The sequence below is a fragment of the Podarcis filfolensis genome (assembly GCF_964270895.1).
Source record: "Podarcis filfolensis genome assembly, chromosome: 14".
NCBI lineage: Eukaryota > Metazoa > Chordata > Lepidosauria > Squamata > Lacertidae > Podarcis > Podarcis filfolensis.
This window is the reverse complement of record NC_139616.1, coordinates 10483410-10501494: the sequence shown is the minus strand read 5'-3', so window position 1 is coordinate 10501494 and position 18085 is coordinate 10483410. Positions and strand designations below refer to the sequence as shown.

General features: G+C 42.5%; 1 protein-coding gene across 3 annotated transcripts in view; it reads right to left on the bottom strand.

The window, feature by feature from the left end:
* Positions 1–18085, bottom strand: part of MYO5C (myosin VC) — a 50078-nt gene that overhangs the window by 1169 nt on the left and 30824 nt on the right. For all 3 annotated transcript variants that reach the window (XM_083586157.1, XM_083586158.1, XM_083586156.1), the window contains 14 exons: positions 17355–17418; positions 17153–17233; positions 15968–16148; positions 14706–14799; positions 13631–13694; positions 12398–12566; positions 10700–10787; positions 9865–9963; positions 8551–8705; positions 5626–5715; positions 4988–5138; positions 2790–3072; positions 1026–1200; positions 81–161 (listed from right to left, as the gene is read on the bottom strand). In XM_083586157.1, the coding sequence (XP_083442283.1) occupies positions 81–161; positions 1026–1200; positions 2790–3072; positions 4988–5138; positions 5626–5715; positions 8551–8705; positions 9865–9963; positions 10700–10787; positions 12398–12566; positions 13631–13694; positions 14706–14799; positions 15968–16148; positions 17153–17233; positions 17355–17418 (1775 nt within the window). The remainder of the gene's footprint in view (positions 1–80; positions 162–1025; positions 1201–2789; positions 3073–4987; positions 5139–5625; positions 5716–8550; positions 8706–9864; positions 9964–10699; positions 10788–12397; positions 12567–13630; positions 13695–14705; positions 14800–15967; positions 16149–17152; positions 17234–17354; positions 17419–18085) is intronic.

Genomic DNA, 18085 nt, shown 5'->3' with positions numbered 1-18085 from the left:
AGCTAAAGCTGCCAACAGGAAGTTTTTTTAAAAAAGAAAGCACATGTCTTCTGAATGAGATTGCGATTTAATAATCATACCTGCACTTTACGAACGAATGATGGAGTCACCCTTTTCTCAAAATCATCTATGGGTGTGTAGGAGTTGAGGATTTTTACTATCTGTAGGGACGATTTAAAGAAATTCATGAATACTTCCGATACAAGTAAAAACTGTAATGATTCTACAGTCATAACTGAAATATGTATTGAGGTTACCCCCCCTCCAGGGGAGCAGAATGGAAAAACATCAAGGGGAAAGGGAGGTGTCAGGAGGGGCTGACATAGTGAATTGGAAATTGAGCAAAAAAGAGAAACCCTGTTATAATCCAAGGAATAATATGGGGACACAGAGGATGGAGACGACGACTGCATAGGGAATTTTCAGTTACGAAAAAAGAAAATCCAGAAAAAAAGAGTTTGGATGAAAGTAGAGAAAAGGAACTGGTAAAAAAGCAATTTTAATGAAAGGACTTGCACTTTAAAAGCAGTGTATGGCATCTCACCACAACTGTGCTCACTTGCACAATCCTTAAAGGTAAAGGTAAAGGGACCCCTGACCGTTAGGTCCAGTCGTGACCGACTCTGGGGTTGCAGCACTCATCTCGCTTTACTGGCCGAGGGAGCCGGCGTACAGCTTCCAGGCCATGTGGCCAGCATGACTAAGCCACTTCTGGCGAACCAGAGCAGCATACGGAAACACCGTTTAGCTTCCCGCCAAGGCGGTACCTATTTATCTACTTGCACTTGGACGTGCTTTCAAACTGCTAGGTTGGCAGGAGCAGGGATTGAGCAACGGGAGCTCACCCCGTCGTGGGGATTCGAACCACCAACCTTCTGATTGGCAAGTCCTTGGCTCTGTGGTTTAACCCACAGCACAATGCTTACCAGGTTTCAAATAAGACAGTCTGTACAGCCAGGGAAGTTTCATAAACTGATACTTTAGGAATCTACCAAGCAAGGGAGGAAGACCCTAGGTTTAAGTACCTGCACAGCAGTGAGGGATGTGCAGCGTTCATAAATCTCCTTGGCATCCTCATCTGTGGTCTTTTTAACCTGAAGGAGCCAGGCTGCTTGGGAAAGAGGTTCCAACGTCTCCTTGGCAGAGCTGCTCTGCAGATTCTTCTGCTTCAGCCACTCTTCGAGATAGCTGATATTACACCTAGGGAAGGAAAAGATAATTTGGTTTAAACTCCCTTTTGTTCAGAAGCTGGTAACCCAAGTTGCTGCCCCAGAGCAATGTGCTATGGCAGAGTAAAATGTCTGGCATACTTTGTATGCCATGCAAATGTGGGAATGTAATAATATTCCATTTATAAAACAGCATGATTTTTCCCGTTTTAGATTGCTCCCCCCCCCATTTCATAAAATTTGGAAAGTTCTTTTCAAAATGTTTCTTTATGATCATGCTCCTACGTCAGCATAGGATAAGGTTACCAGACGTCCCCGTTTCCCGGTGACAGTCCCTGGATTTACAAATCAGGCCCCATTCAAAATCCATTGAAGTTGAAAAGTGTCCCCAGATTCATTGAAAAAAATCTGGTGACCTTAGCATAGGAACACTTGCCCTATACACTGTGCAAGACTTTATCAAGATGTAAGTCTTTTAATGCAATAATATTCAAAAAAAGGAATCAGTGATGGACAATAGAATGCATACTGTGGTCTCCTCCCTGCTGACTTTTAGCCACCATACAATTATTTTTTTAAGTGCCCTGGCTCTTCTAAATCTGTACTGAAATGCTATTATTTTAAAAGTGCAATGCTCTATGTATCTATGCAGGAGTAAGCCCCATTCAGTTCAAGGCGTTGACTCCCAGAGTTAGTGGCTATAGGACTGCAGCCTAAATTTTGTTTATCCTGTAGGTTTCTGCTGCTTTTTCCAATCTGCAGATATGCTTTATGCCATTTGATTTTTAATTGTACTGTATTTTTCGCTCCATAAGACACACCTGACCATAAGACACACCTAGTTTTTAGAGGAGGAAAACAAGAAAAAAAACATTCTGAACGAAACAGTGGATGTATGATTTTTGTGGTTCATGCTGTGGCCACAGACATGCGATTTGAGGGTGAGTTTGGGGTAGCCCAATGCAAAAATACTGAGAATCCATGTGGATTCATGCTTTGTAACCACGTTTTAAGTGGGGAGGGAAGGAAAAACACTGAAGGGACAAGGAGCACGCGTGGGGTATGTGGAGGAGCTTTTCAGCGAGCTGAGCAGGGAAGAGGGAGGGAAAGAGCAGTGTTGCTTTAAAGGAGCCAACCTGACAGGAGCCGCTTACAGCCGTGTAAGCAGCTCCTCTCCCACTTTGCTCCTTTAAAGTGAGCCGCCTCTCTTCTCTCCCTCCTCCCTGGCTCAGGTCGCTGAAAAGCTTTGCTGCTTTTCAGTGAGCTGAGTGGGGAGGAGGGAGGGAAAGAGAGCACGCTCGCTTTAAAGCAGCCACCCGGACAGGAGCCGCTTACACCCGTGTAAGTGGCTCCTCTCCCGCTTTGCTGCTTCAAAGAGAGCTACAAAGGAGGGGAACCATGGATCCTCTGCGCGCGACTGCAGCAGGATCCCCCTGCCATCCGTAGGCATTCGCTCCATAAGACGCACAGACATTTCCCCTTACCTTTTAGGAGGAAAAAAAGTGCATCTTATGGAGCGAAAAATACGCTATTTTGGTTCCTATAACATTACCCTGGAGATTTTTCTTTTCTTAACTGACATGTTCTATTCTTAATCTTATTCTTATGCTTATTATTAACCTTATCTGCATCCCCTTTCGACAAGAGCACATATCCTTGCGAAGGAATAGACTGTTAAGGGTAACTGCTCCAATCAGAAAGAAAAGCTGCTTCACGGCCTGCTTTAGAAGCTCTGAGTCCAAGCCATTCTGACACATTGTGGTATAAAAATAGCTGAGCTGTTGCAGGATGGAGGTCATGGTGTAGGCATCTGTGTCGTCTATGCTGGAGGAGCGCTTGCGGAATCCAGTCGGTTTTAAGCCAGAAATCCCCTGGAGGCTTTCATACTCCAGCATTCCAGGCACTGGAAAAGATAACACACCAAGCAGAAAATGAAAAATAAAAATAAACAATGTTCCTTTATCACTGCTATTTGGCTCTGGAAAGCAGTCGTGCTGTTTAAAGGTTTTAAATACCAGCTTACTTATTATTGCAGTAATGCAATAAAGAAGGGCATTTGGGTGGGCTACATTTTGAGATTTCCATTATTCAGTGAGCACTGAGGTTATAACAGAAATACAAATGCTAAGAAATCCAGCAAGGCAGTCCTTGAAGCAGATTCAGAATGTCTCTTCTTAAACTGCATTATTCACAGAAATGCACCCGCATTCATACAAACTGATAATGCAATCTTTTGACTGGTGTATATATTACACACACACACACACATACACATACAGTATATGTGTGTGTGTGACCGGACTCTCAAGTACACTGGAATGACAGAGTGCAGGATGATGTAAACCCATATATGCTATTGTGGGAGAAATAAACTGAATAAGTTTAGGAATAATTTTCTTTGCATTTATGCTGTTTAATCTGCTAAATGCATATATTTGTAGCAGTATTTTATTTTACAAAACAAAAATATTGCTCTCTTGATGTATGTATTCAAAGTCCATATTCTTACTCATCTGTGTAATATATATTCATAGAATTGTAGAGTTGGGACCATGAGGATCATCTAGTACAACCCCGGGCGATGCAGGAATCTTGCCCACAGCCACCCCTGGGTGGGCTCACACTACCAACTTTCTGGTTATAACAGTCGGATGCACTGACCCTTTGCACCACACTTTTATTCGTATTTAAGCAATTAAAATAGAAAGAAAAAACAAATCCATGCACAGAATCTGTATTATCACTTAAATAGGTATTAGCATGAGTATGTTCCAAGCCTTTGATGGTTTCTTGAATCCTGACAATAGAGTTCATGGTATTGACTTTAGCACTCTCTTTTGGGGGTGGGCAGTGTCTCAGAGAGGCAGTGTCTGACCTCATTCCTGCATGATGCACTGAAAACTACTGTTCGAGAGTTTGAATGGCGATTTGGGGCCCTAGTATGCTTGGAATGGTGGGGTGCGTGTGGTGCTGTGGTCTAAACCACAGAGCCTAGGACTTGCCGATCAGAAGGTTGGCGGTTTGAATCCCCGTAATGGGGTGAGCTCCTTTTGTTCGGTCCCTGCTCCTGCCAACCTAGCAGTTCAAAAGCACGTCAAAGTGCAAGTAGATAAATAGGTACCACTCCGGCGGAAAGGTAAACGGCATTTCCGTGCGCTGCTCTGCTTCGCCAGAAGCGGCTTAGTCATGCTGGCCACATGACCTGGAAGCTGTCTGTGGACAAACGCCAGCTCCCTTGGCCAGTAAAGCAAGATCAGCGCCACAACCCCAGAGTCATCCGCAAGGGGACTTAACGGTCAGGGGTCCCTATACCTTATGCTTTTCCTTCCATTTTCACTTGGGAGAGAAGGAAAACACCCCTAGGTTTGGGAGAAGGAGATAGCTATGCAAATAGCAGAAGGTCTTTTCCATGCCTGCTGGCAGAGGCTGCTATCATACCACCACAGGTTTCTCTTTAAAACAAGTTGCAGTTTTTGCATCATTTGATTGCTGAATGTTTTCCCCAGCAGCACAGCTAGAGAGTTACTGAAAATTCAATATCATAGTGGTTCAACTGATAGTTAGAACTGGAGGAATCAGCTAGCTTTTAGTCTTGATGAATCCTATGCACCTCTATTCAGAAGTCTCACTCTGTTCAGTGGGGCTTACTCCCAGGGAAATGTACATAAGATTTCAGCCACGAATACATGTAAACAGACTTTTCAGACATGCACAAAGAAACAAGAAAATACTAATAATTCATTCCTATATCGTTTTAGCCATGCACAAGGTTTAGAAATAGCTTGGAATGTGTGCTGCTATCAGCATTTATTTCTTACCTATCATTGGCTGAATATTGTTCTCCATTACAATGATAAACTGATGATAAATACGAATGGCTAGATCACTAAGAACCTGCCTGTATTCCAACAGGTCAAAGTGCTTCAGATTGTTCTTATTTTGTTGTGGAGTATTGTGCTTCATAAATTCCTGAAAACCAGATGTATAAACAATATGCCATTTAAGACCATAAGTATAATACAGGTTTTATACTTCTGCATATTAAGTAGAGTAGTACAAAAACAAACATATATTCGGAAGAGCAAAAGGCTATTCATGCACTCTGTTAATAAGTATACATGCAAACATTTTTACCTAGTGCTAGTAGTAATTTTAATGGAAGACAGCAGCTTTGTTTTGCAAAGAATAACTCTTAATTTCAAGACATGCTGTCCAACCCATGGTGGATCTTGACAAGAGAAAGGGCATGTTCACAATGTGCAGAACACAAGAGCTAACTCAGGCCAGGCCCAAACCTTTCAGGTGTGGATTCACAAGGCTATGGACTTCAAGGATGTGGTTTCTAGGTATTCTGTGAAAGTTGGTTCCAATAGGTGATACTTGCCAAAAAAATTTTTAATCATGAACTGTATTGCAATGTTCAACTATTTTATAGGGAGCGTGAAATTATTCTTACCTCTTCTCCACTGTACTGTTTCAGACAGTTAAGAAAATGGCATGTGTTTGAAAGCCAGAAGGACAACATCTCAAAGTCTTCAACATGTTCCTAAACATTAAGACACTGCGTTTGCTTAATTTATATTTCATATATTTACCCACACCACCTCAATCTTCGCAAGCGGTTGCATGAGAAGTCAGAAAATTATGCACAATGGAGGTTAGTCTCTTTATTACATATCTGGTTTCTTTACATACATAGACAGCCTGAGTCTACTTATGGAGGGGCTCATAGCAGCAGCACCCCAAAACACACCAGCCTATTTCATATTAAGAGCATCATATGCTGCTCTGCCTTTGCAGCATCCCTTTCTCTGCAAGCTATCTCTGGCTCTGCAGGGCCCATTCAGCTTACCCTAACCCCAAAGCTTCCTGGTTACATTATGGTTACCAGATTTTTTTCAATGAATCCAGGGAATTTTTTTGAAGCTGAGTAGCAACAGAGAGTCAGTAGTGGGGATGGTGAGGCAAAAGACATGCATATTGTATAAAGATGCAAAGCCCTTCTTTCGCACCCTGTGAAACATAAACGCACAGAGTTTTTTTTAAAACTGGGCAACGGCGCACCACGCACCCGTGACTCCCGAGCCTTCCCCGATCTGCTTCCCCCTTCGTTTTGACAGATCAGGGGAGGCTTGGGAGTCACAGGCGGGCAGCCGTTGCCCAGGAGGCGCCAGCCTGGTAGTGCAGTTGGCTCTGGCTGGCTTCAGGAGCTGCTCGCTGCCGTGGTGCAGGGAAAATGCCGGGCACCACAGCAGTGAGCAGTCCCTGAAGCCAGCCAGAGCCAACTGCGCTAACAAGCTGGCTCTGGGCTGCTAAGGCTGCCATTGCCCTGTTTCCCGGGGACAGATTTGCAAATCTGGGGACATTCCGGGGATGGAATTTGTCCGGGGACAGATTTGCAAATCTGGGGACTGTCCCCGGGAACCGGGGGCGTCTGGTAACACTACATCACAGCTGCCCCAACTCTAAAAGATTCCCCCCTAACCGAAGCTCTGGTCTTTTGTACCCAGAGGAAGATCCCTCCTTTGATGTGTGAAATGACTCATTACCTCAAGGAAATTCCTTGAAAGTTTAGTCTTCACACCTAGCCCCCCTTTGAACTCCTAATGGCTTATCCCAACCCCAGACGGCCACTTCACAAGGAAATCAGCCTTTTCCATTGATTTGCCTGGGATTACAGTCCTAATATACAACTTCAGAATTATGCATAACTTAATTAACTTTTACACATGCAATTACTGATACTCAGAAGTAGGTCTACTACTTGGTTGGTTGGCATCTGTCTGTCTGAGGAGACACATATTCCAATGCACATAATGTGTCCTGATTACATCTTAAATGTCTTTACACATAAATGCTAATTAAACACCTCAAATCCAGTTACAAAATAAAGAGCTTGTGCCTTTAAAAAAGGTAAAGGACCCCTGACAGTTAAGTCCAGTTAAGTCCAGTCGTGAAAGACTCTGGGGTTGCGGCGCTCATCTCGCTTTACTGGCCGAGGGAGCCGGCGTTTGTCCACAAACAGTTTTTCCGGGTCATGTGGCCAGCAGGACTAAGCTACTTCTGGCAAAACCAGAGCAGGCACTGCGACTGCAAATTGAAGTATAGTTCATTCCAGCAGGGAAGTCACAATGTCTGCAACTTTATAGGAGAGATGTGAGACTTAAGGTGAAAGGACTTGTGGCATGAATTGATGTAATAAGCATGAAAGAACCAAATCAGGAAATCACAGGAACTCAGCTGACTATGCTTAAGTAACCTGCATAAGTAGCTGTCAGGGAACTGCCATCGGAACTAGAGGAGGAGGCGAGGCTCCACAGCGATGCTGGAGAGGGGCCAAGCAGGGAGAGAGGCAGGTCTCCGGCTGGGGAAGAAAATCAGCGCAACACCAGGGATAGAGGGGGGTCGATGGGGGAAGCAGAGAGGAAGCTCCAGGACTCTTCACAGGAGACCAGCGAGGAGAGCACAGGTCCTCCGCTGCCCACACCCACCCTGCGCAGAAGACTTCCGCGCAGGGAAAGTAGGCGGCGACTTGGCGTCAAAGAACTTCTTTGCTGGAAGAGGTTCAAGAAACGCCCACTGACGGATTCTGCTAGCGACTGAACAGCCACGGAGTGGATGGCTGTCCAGACATAAACGGTTTAACCAGGCAACCTAGCCCAGAGCGGCGGTAACTTACGCACAAGCAACCCCTAAAGCCATTACAGTAGCTGACCATGAATAGATTCAGCTATGAAACATGCTCAGCTATTTTTGTTTCATGTGACCTTCATGATACCATAATCAAAGCTCTGAATGCATAGTCCTGTAAACCTAGGCTTAAAATCTACACTAGGCGGCAATAAAGACAGCTATGACATAATGTTTTGCAGCCATGAAATGACTCCTTTCAATCATATACTTTATATTTGTGACACGATATGGCACTATGTAATTTGCAGCTAGATATTTATTGAGTTCTACTTAATGGAATTATCTGCAAGCAAGAAAGAAGAGTGAATGACCAATCTGAATAGCACAATTTCTCTGGTAAGCAGTCATGGCATGGGAATTGTTCCGTTAGTCAACCTATACAGTGGTACCTCAGGTTAAGTACTTAATTCGTTCCGGAGGTCCGTTCTTAACCTGAAACTGTTCTTAACCTGAAGCACCACTTTAGCTAATGGGGCCTCCTGCTGCTGCCATGCCGCCGGAGCATGATTTCTGTTCTCATCCTGAAACAAAGTTCTTAACCTGAAGCACTATTTCTGGGAGTCTGTAACCTGAAGCATATGTAACCTGAAGCGTATGTAACCCGAGGTACCACTGTATCCGCAAAACATTCTGTTGGGCTATGCCAACTGTACAGAAAGAAAGCAGACTGCGTGCAAAATGTTCCTACCTTAATTACTTGTTTGATACTATTGATTGACATATTCATGAAGGATTTCAGCATGCCGTCATCGTTCAGATAATCTGCATATCTCACACACATGAAGAGGATGTGAGCTGGAAGTCCTGGTATCATATTTACCACCACTCCACGGGGCTTCAGTTCTGCATGAAATCAAGAGTCAAATGGTGTTGATTATTTAGTGAGCATTAAATAAATTCTATAGGTTAGCCATTCTTTTTAAAAGAAATGAAATGGTAACCAAATGCATTTCTCCCCCCCCCAAATCTCATCCTTTTCCTGAATCGTACTATTTTGGATCTCTACAATTAAAAATATGCACAAAGGACCCAGAAATAAGAAAATTAGCACAAGCTACTTGCTTTCATTTTGCAATTTATGTCTCTTGATAACAACTTACTTTGGATAATCACACTATAAAAACCACAGAGAAACTGGCTAGGGCTGAATGAGTAGCCACAGATATTAGCAATGCACAAGTCCTTCAACGCATAGCAAAGTTGTCTTAAAGCAGCTATGTATTTAGCTTGCCTGAAAACATATCACAAAAAAGCTTTAGTGAAAATAATAGACTCTTCAAGGTGAGTAATTGTGTTAGTGAAAGCTCATATAAACCCAAAATATTAACGTGGATTACTGGGGAGATTTACAGATTGAAAATGAATGGGAACTGAACTGCAAAGAAGCATAATATTGCAGTTGTTTGCTCAGGTATAAATGAAACCCAAACTTCCCAAGAAAAAATAGGAGGGAAACATGCAGAGAACCTTATGAATGTCTGGGAAAACAATAGAATAGAGAGATGAGGAGGAAATTGTGGATGGGACACAGTAGTTAGAGAGTCCCTAGAAAGGCAGAGAAGAATATATTAAACACAGACCTGGTATATTTGGGCCTGGTTTGTGAAGGCCATTTGAGGAAGAAATGGTGAAAACACAGTGAGAGGGAAAGATTTCAGCAAAGGTGACACCCGTTTTAACTTCAAGATGTATTTCAGAGATAGTGACTTACAGTAATGGTAGATCTGAGAAGAAAAAAACAAACTCATGACCCTGGAGTCTTCCAAGTATTTAGCCTCAAGAGTGAACAGTTTAGGAAAGTTACAGAAAGCACAAATATGTCACACACATTTCCCCCCACAGCCATTCTAAAACAGAAGCATCATAGAGCTTTTAGTAAAACAGATAAGATAGGAAGGAGAAAAAACACGAATACTGGCCACAACTCCAAAACTTCCAGCAACAACTATTTGGCATTGCTTATGAGTACACTTAGGTGAAATTGAAAGTGTTATGGCAGTACCAAGGATCAGGTTCTGAACAATTTTTCCTTCGTCTTCCTTTCTGTACTGCAACATTCCAATGTATTCTTTCGGCATGGACAACATGGGTTCTTCATGGGCTGTTAAACATTAATATATATTTACTTTCAGAAAAATACTACAGTGGCATTAGAAGGTTGGAAAGAACGATCCATGACACAAATCACTGTGTGTGACAAATTATTTAATACAAATGAACAGGATTAATACAAATGAACAGGACGGGGCCTCTCACTGCTGCCGCGCCACCGGAGCACGATTTCTGTTCTCATCCTGAAGCAAAGTTCTTAACCTGAAGCACTATTTCTGGGTTAGCGGAGTCTGTAACCTGAAGCGTATGTAACCTGAAGCATATGTAACCCGAGGTACCACTGTACAAAATAAAAACTAAGCACCACTACCAACTAGGATCGCACATAAACATGCTGGTTTTGGTCAGTGCATCAGTTTTCAGTTCAATCATTTGATGACCGGGGGGGGGTGTATGGGGGGGGAGGGGAGAGAGAGGTAAGGAGGAAGGGAGGGAGAGAAAGGTACTCACTTTTGGCAACACCCACAAAAGCCGTGTCCCCACCCCCCATTCACCAAAGATAAACATGCCCCCAAAAAAGTTAGCCACCAATGTCTTGGCCCCATGCTTCTAGTATTCTACAGCAGTCTTTTGCAGCAGGATTTCAGTGAACAGGCAGCACTGCACGATGAATTTGATCCTATGAACTCTCATAATTATTACCATAATGTTGGTCTCATCTTTCATGTAGTTTCCGAAGAAGCACACATTCAAACAGTTTTAAAGAATATATTTAATGTCCTCACCTGTTTCTATAGACCTTCTAAGGGTCTTGATCTGATCCTCAAGTTTCTTTATTATTCTGTCCTTCTTATCCATCTCCTCTTCTAGATCCTACAGTGTCCAATAAAGTTGAGAAAGAATGATCTGCTTTAAAAAATGCATTTGGGACAGCTGCATATCCCTGCATTGCAAGGGGTTTTACTTAGGGTCCCTTCCAACTCTACAATTCTATGATTCTATGCTATGCAGGACAAAATTCAGATTTATTACTGGCCGATAATAGGCATGATAGAAAAACGGCATTGTTACTTACACTCGAGAAACAAAAAAATTAGATTCTGAGCAATGCTGTAAATCATTGGCTCCCAATTACCTAAGTCCTAAGGACCCCCTGTTTTTCAAAAGCCAAGTCACAGACCCACCACATCTGAAAATTTAAATATCTCTCTGATAGTTTTTGTTATGTGAATGAAGCCACGGACCCCCCGGGTGGGTTCCGCAGGCCACCAATTGGGAACCACTGTTGTAAATGAATACTTCTTAGTAGACACTGCTGTGATTGTCACAACTCCCCAACTTTGTAGATTGAGGGCAAAATTCAGAAGGAACATCAGGACTGACCCCAGATGTCTCCACAGTGCTGGATTTGCCTTATCTCTGCTTTACATGGAACCTGGACCTTGCCTTGTTTGTTAAAAACACGAGAAGAACATAAGAAAAGCCCAACTGGATCAGATCAAAGTCCTGTCTAGTCTAGCATTCTGTGTTCACAGAGACTAACCAGATGCTTATGAGAAGCCCATGAGAACATGAGCACAATAGCATTCTCCAGCTCATCATCCCCAGCAGGTTTACAAAAAAGGTTAAGTCCAGTCAAAGGTGACTATGGTGTTGTGGTGCTCATCTCGCTTTCAGGCCAAGGGAGCCAGTGTTTGTCCACAGACAGCTTTCTGGCTCATGTGGCCAGCATGACTAAACTGCTTCTGGCGCAATGGGACACTGTGACGGAAACCAGAGAGCACGGAAATGCTGTTTACCTTCCCGCCGCAGTGGTACATATTTATCTACTTGCACTGACGTACTTTCGAACTGCTATGTTGGCAGGAGCTGGGACAGAGCAACGGGAGCTCACTCCGTCGCGGGGATTCAAACCGCCGACCTTCTGATCGGCAAGCCCAAGTTATTAGAGATATACACAGCCATCATGACCAGGCTGTTGTTGCCTTGCTTGCCTTTGCAGAACCTGAATGTCTTAGCCTTACATAACTTATAAAATTAACATTTTAACATTTAAATTGGTTGGGGGGGGGGAATCGACACTAAACTGCAGTTCCCAATCTGTGGGCTCACTCAACTCTTTTCCTATGCAAGGTGTCTTTGTATCATAAGAGCTGCAGAAGGAAGAGAGCTTTGGAATGAGCTCAACATATAGTTGGCATCCCAACTAGCCACATTTGTGAAAAACTATGAAAAAGAGCCAAGTGACGCATGTTCTCATCCCACTTTTAAAAAATCATTTTAATATAGAATCTCAGATTGGTTTCCCGCTTTTGTACAACATATCACAAAGGGTTGAAACTCTTTGTGATTTTAAGGAAATATGTATGATCCCAATCACACTTACTTGAGAGTAAGTTCCATTGAACTGAGTCGGACTTACTTCAAAGTAAGCATGCATAGGCTTAAAATAATCCATTACCAGGAACATTTTCCTTCCTCACCGTATTTTCTGTAGTAAGATATGCCATATCTTGCCACATTTTGTACTTGGTTTCATTCTCTCCTTCGTGTTGCTTCTCCATATGATCATTTATCTCCTGAAGCTCGTCAGATGTGGCTATCAGCCTTTCTTTTTCCTTCGTGCGTATTTCATTTTGAATGTGCAATACTCTAAAAAGGCATTAAAATGTATTAATTCTTTCTCTGTGCATAAAACAAGGAGCTGCTACAAAATGGAACACTGGTTCACTTATCATGAATGGGCAGTTTCAGGTTAGCAGGCTGAGCCAACCACGTTGTGAGCTCTGCTCCTGGATCCGTGCATGGGCAAAAACATGTGTGTGACTTAACTTTCCTTCCCTCCTCTGCTTTCCACCTCAATTATCCATTCATGACCATGCACAATCAGAAACAGAGTTTGCATGAAGACACTAGCTACAAAAACCTAGGAGTGAATTGCAGACACACATCACAGTTCCCTGAGAGGAGGAAGGGAGCAGTTGTGTGAGGTTACTAGCCTGAATGATCATAAACAGCCCTGTATTATAGGAAGGGTGAGGTCATGGGTGGCTCAGGATGACAACCTAGAAGGCACAGTAAATGAATCCATGTTCCATTCTCAGGTTTGCAGCTCAGTCATCCATATTAAGTTAAGTGAGGGTGGGTGAGTTGAGCAGGTGATCACCTAGGATGAAAGCACGTGTTGTCGGACTCTTCTGCCAAATGAGTTTTCCACTGAGGCATTTTATATTGAATGTGGGTGCAGGCAACCAGGTGGCACAACCCACAAAGTGGATGTTCTCATGTGCTAATCTAAGAATGGCTTACAAGTCTGACTTTCCGTTCATTTGAAGTTCATCTGCATTTTGTCTTCAGCCTACCTGGAAGCCAGAACTGCCGACGGGTCAGAAATTAAACCAGTTTGGCTTGCCTGTCTCCCTTTAAAAGGGGACTCCGTAGAAATCGGCAAGTGAAACTGGCAAGTAGAAATTGGTTTTCATGGCATGGAACTAAACATGCTCGTGATCACTTTTCTAACTGCTGCAAATCAAAGGGCAGTTAAGGGGGCACCTATATGGGCTGTTTCAAAGGCTGGCAATCTTTTCGCAAATGTAGCAGTTTCCGTTTCTTATTAAAAACCAATATATTGATTTTGGAGCGTTACCTCCTTTTCTGTGAAATTAAATACTCAAATAAACTATGCCCAACATTTTTCAGAGGCTTTTTAAGATTACCTTATTTGTGTTCCTTCTTTTTCCTGGTTATGATGCAGCAGATCTGCCCTTTCTTCCATTTTCTCTTTAATAATAACAATAAACATAATTTTACTAAACCAACCTACAATGGGATTTATAGGGTTTACTATAGTAAGATTATCCATGTTCTCATATACAAAGTTGCACTATAAAATACACAATCCATCTAAAAGTCCTGTTTTATAATAGAGTTGCCCCTGTTTAGGGACAGAGAGAACATGATCCCAACTGAACATGTCAGACAGAAATCCGCCGGTGAAGCAATGCTAAAAGTGAAAGCTAGATTGTAAAACATTCTTAAAATTAGCCGGAAGCCACAACCATTTCCACAAATTTCCATTAAATATATGAAATAAATAGTATGAATGGCACAGCAAGAGTTATAATAAACAATACAAAACACCCCAGAAAAAGGAAATATAATTAATGATAAAATAATTAAACTTAAAAAAACTTAAAGAATTGAAAAAACCCATAATGGATACTTATGTCTTATGATTCTTCAGCCATTTCAACAGCAGCCCCCCAAAAAGCAATAATGCATTTAAGAGTTCTGGAACGTTCCAGCGTATAATTCTGATACAGTAGAACCTCTACTTACGACCGCCTCTACTTGGGCCTGATCCAAGTTGCGACCGCGGCAAACCCGGAAGTAAATACCGGGTTTGTCACGATTCGTGCATGCGCAGAAGCGACTTCTGCCATTTGTGCATGTGCGCAGAAGTGCGCTGCCGCCAAATGCACCTGTGCACAAAGGCGCTTCTACCAGCGACCCGGATCAACTTATGAACGGACCTCCGGAACTGATTACGTAAACTCATACTGAGAACAAATTTAGTTGGTCTCTAAGGTGCTACTGGACAATTTTTTAAATTTTTCTAATGCATCAGACCAACACGGCTACCTACCTGAATGTATAATTTATGTACTTAATGAATTCACTATAGAGATAAGTAATTACAGTGAGCTGCACTATATACCATAAAGGGGAAAAAATATCCTGTTGCTATCTTTATCAAATTGAAAATGGAATGACTCCTAGTTGAAAAATTACCTTTATTCTTTGCAGCTTCTTCTTGAAGACGGTTTTCAAGATCCGTCTTCTGCTTCTGAAGCTCAGCAATCTGCTGCTTAAGATCTGGGATCATCTTCAGAGAAAGGGGGAAATATTAAAGTGAAGCTACTCACATCTTGCATCAATGTTGTACGTCAGAACTGTGGAATTCTATAAGCATAAGCAAGGAATATTCCTTCCCATTTACTTCAGAACTCATCTGACTGGGAGAACTGCAGCCTCCCATCTGGAGGAAGCTCCACATGCCTGTGTTTTAATTGACTGACTGCAACTTCAAAGACTAGGAATACTTGTTAAGTCATTGACAAATTTCCTGAGCAATCAACAGATGTCCTTAGAAGCTGCTGCTTCTACTGCAAGCCCTGCACAAACCTAGATTCAAATACCCGTCATGGTCTTTTCATAGAATCACATAATTGTAAGAAGGGACTACAAGGGTCATCTAGCTCAACCTGCTGCAATGCAGGAACCTCTTGCCCAACAAATGCACAACCCTGAGATTAAGAGACTCATACTGACTGAGCTATCAAAGGGATGCTATGAAGCTCGAACAATCCTTTCCCTCCCAGCTTGGGCCAATGGCTCTGTAGGTCTTTTCTTTGGCTCCTCGTCTGTTGTTGATCAGTCTCCTATGAGGCTAAACCTACAAGGACATACCTATGCCCTCATTCAGACATAAGACAGCATGATTTATATTGCTTATCTCCTCTGTAATATGTGTGTGTCAGTTCAAACAAAACTTCTGAGACAGGACTATAGCTTATTAGTTGCTCATTGTGTGTCCAGCAACTTCCCTGTTGGACAAATAAACAGTATTGTTGAATTACTCGTACCCAAAAGGAAATAAAAGGTGATAAGACTAGAATCAAATAGAGAGTCACATTTGGCTTAATTTTTTTGAATAGTTTTTAGAACATTTATTTTCTTCTCTGGTCCCAGGCTGCAAATGCCTGGATAGCTCAGTTGGTTAGAGCCTTGTGCTGATAATGCCAAGGTTGCAGGTTCGATCCCCATATGGGATAGCTGAATATTCCTGCATTGCAGGGGGTTGGACTAGATGATCCTCAGAGTCCCTCCCAACTCTACAATTCTCTTCATATGTGCAATTTGTAACTCCATTGAGGATGGATTCTTCATAATTATGTTCCGCAGTAGCTGTTTTTGCTAAACAGGATACCTGTTTATATTCAGAAGCTTGCTACCACAATATGTTTTTAAATTCAATAATACTCAGTTCTCACCATATTTTCCGAAGTTAGTCGGGTAACTTGGAGCCGGATACTGTCATTGAGGTCATTTTCCTCCCTGAACAGTTTCTGCAAATGGTTTATTTCTTGACTAAGATGTTCAGTTTTAGAATTGAGACCATCTATCTCCCTTTCATAGTTCTCTTTCTGAGACTGGAAATGGCTTTCCAATACTCTGTTAAGGGAAGGGAAACACATAAACAGTAAAATAAACAGTACAAGATCCTTGACACAAGATCCTGTTAAGACCAAGAACCATGTAACGTAAAAAAATAAAGCACTTTCACTGCAATTCACGTAGACAGAAGGAACACCAGCAACCATACTACCAAAAAAGTTTAGATCCTGTACTAGAAAAAAGTACTAGAAAAAAGTTGATCTGGCTTAAAATGCTGAAATTTAAATTACATTCTCTACAGCTGCATTAGGCACGATTCGGGTGGTTTCTCAATCCATATGAAATGACCCCTTTTCTTTCCCCCTTTTTAAAATTTTCCTCAAGGGTCAGTTGGTTGGAAAGGGTTTAAGACAAGACCATTGCACCAAACCCCTAATCCACACAGGCTGAATATATACTATTTTAAAATGTGGGAAGGTGAGATAAAACAGTGAATCCAGTCTTTTTACATGTGAACTGTTGAAATGAAATGTTTCAAACTAAGTCCTTTCAGTGATAAATAAAAGTCATTTTCAAACATGTATCACAAAACAAGACTACAATAAATTCTGTAAATTTTTTTCCCAGCCAAGGCAGTACTCTTTTCTCCTATCAGAACACCATTGCATGAACAGCAGGGACATGGGTGGCACTGCGGCACTGAACCTCTTGGGCTTGCTGATCAGAACATCAGCAGTTCAAATCCCTGTGACGGGGTGAGCTCCCATTGCTCTGTCCCAGCTCCTGCCAACCTAGCAGTTCAAAAGCATACCAGGGCAAGTAGATAAATAGGTACTGCTGTGGTGGCAAGGTAAACGGTGTTTCTGTGCACTCTGGTTTCCATCACGGTGTCCCATTGAGCCAGAAGCAGTTTAATCATGCTGGCCACATGACCCGGAAAGCTGTCCTCACCTGGGTACCAGATGATTTAATACTGCAAGAATACATGCTGAGCTTGTTCTTTTGGACTGGGGGCACCTTCAAATCAAAACCATTTGCAAACAAAAGGTAATAAAGCTAACCTTGTGGCCTTTTTCAGGCCTTCATAAGCAAACCAAAGTTCCCCATCTTCATTTAGATGTTCCAAATCTTCAGTAGACAATCTGTTACAAAACAAAAAGAAGAAACAAAAATGGGAGGACTAATCTCAGGCAAACATGTGATTTAGGAAAAGAAATTTCAAAACTGCACTTTAAAAAAGGTCTATGTAGACTATATCTGTACCTGCTCCTTACATCTGCGAAGTCATAGCTCTCACAGAGTTGCATTGTAATGTCTGACAACTTGTCTAGGAAAAAATAAAATGTAAAGTGAACACTGAGATTCCACTTTAGCAGAAAGGTTGTATGGACTGTATTTACTGTTTCACTGCAAGAACTCATTATGCAGCATCAACGAGTTTAAACTGATGCAGAACCAAACTAACTCAGTTCTGATGGCCTGGCAGCCACTCAGGACATGATCTGTGTTAAAAAGATGGCAGATACCACAAAATGACTCTGTTTCCCCCTCTCAAAGAGATGCCGAAAACAGCATTGAAAAGTACCATATTTTTCGCTCTATAGGACACACTTTTTCCCTTCTAAAAAGCAAGGGAAAATGTGTGTGCATCTTACAGAGGGAATGCAGGCTGCGCAGCTAAGCCCAAAGCCAGAACAGGGAGATGGAGCGCTGCGCAGCACTCCGTCTCGCTGTTCTAGCTTGGGGATGGCTGCGCAAAGCCTCCGCAGGGCAGCAGGGTGCCTTTACCCCGCTGCCCTGCGGAGGCTTCCATGGCTGTCCCTGAAGCCAGAGCAGCAAGAGGCTATCCCAGAAGCCAGATCCCTCTTGCTGTTCTGGCTTCTGGGGTTCAGAATTTTTTTCTTCTTGTTTCCTCCCCCCCAAACTTGGTGCGTCTTATTGTCTGGTGCGTCCTATAGAGCGAAAAATACGGTATCAGTTTTCACCAAAGAAAA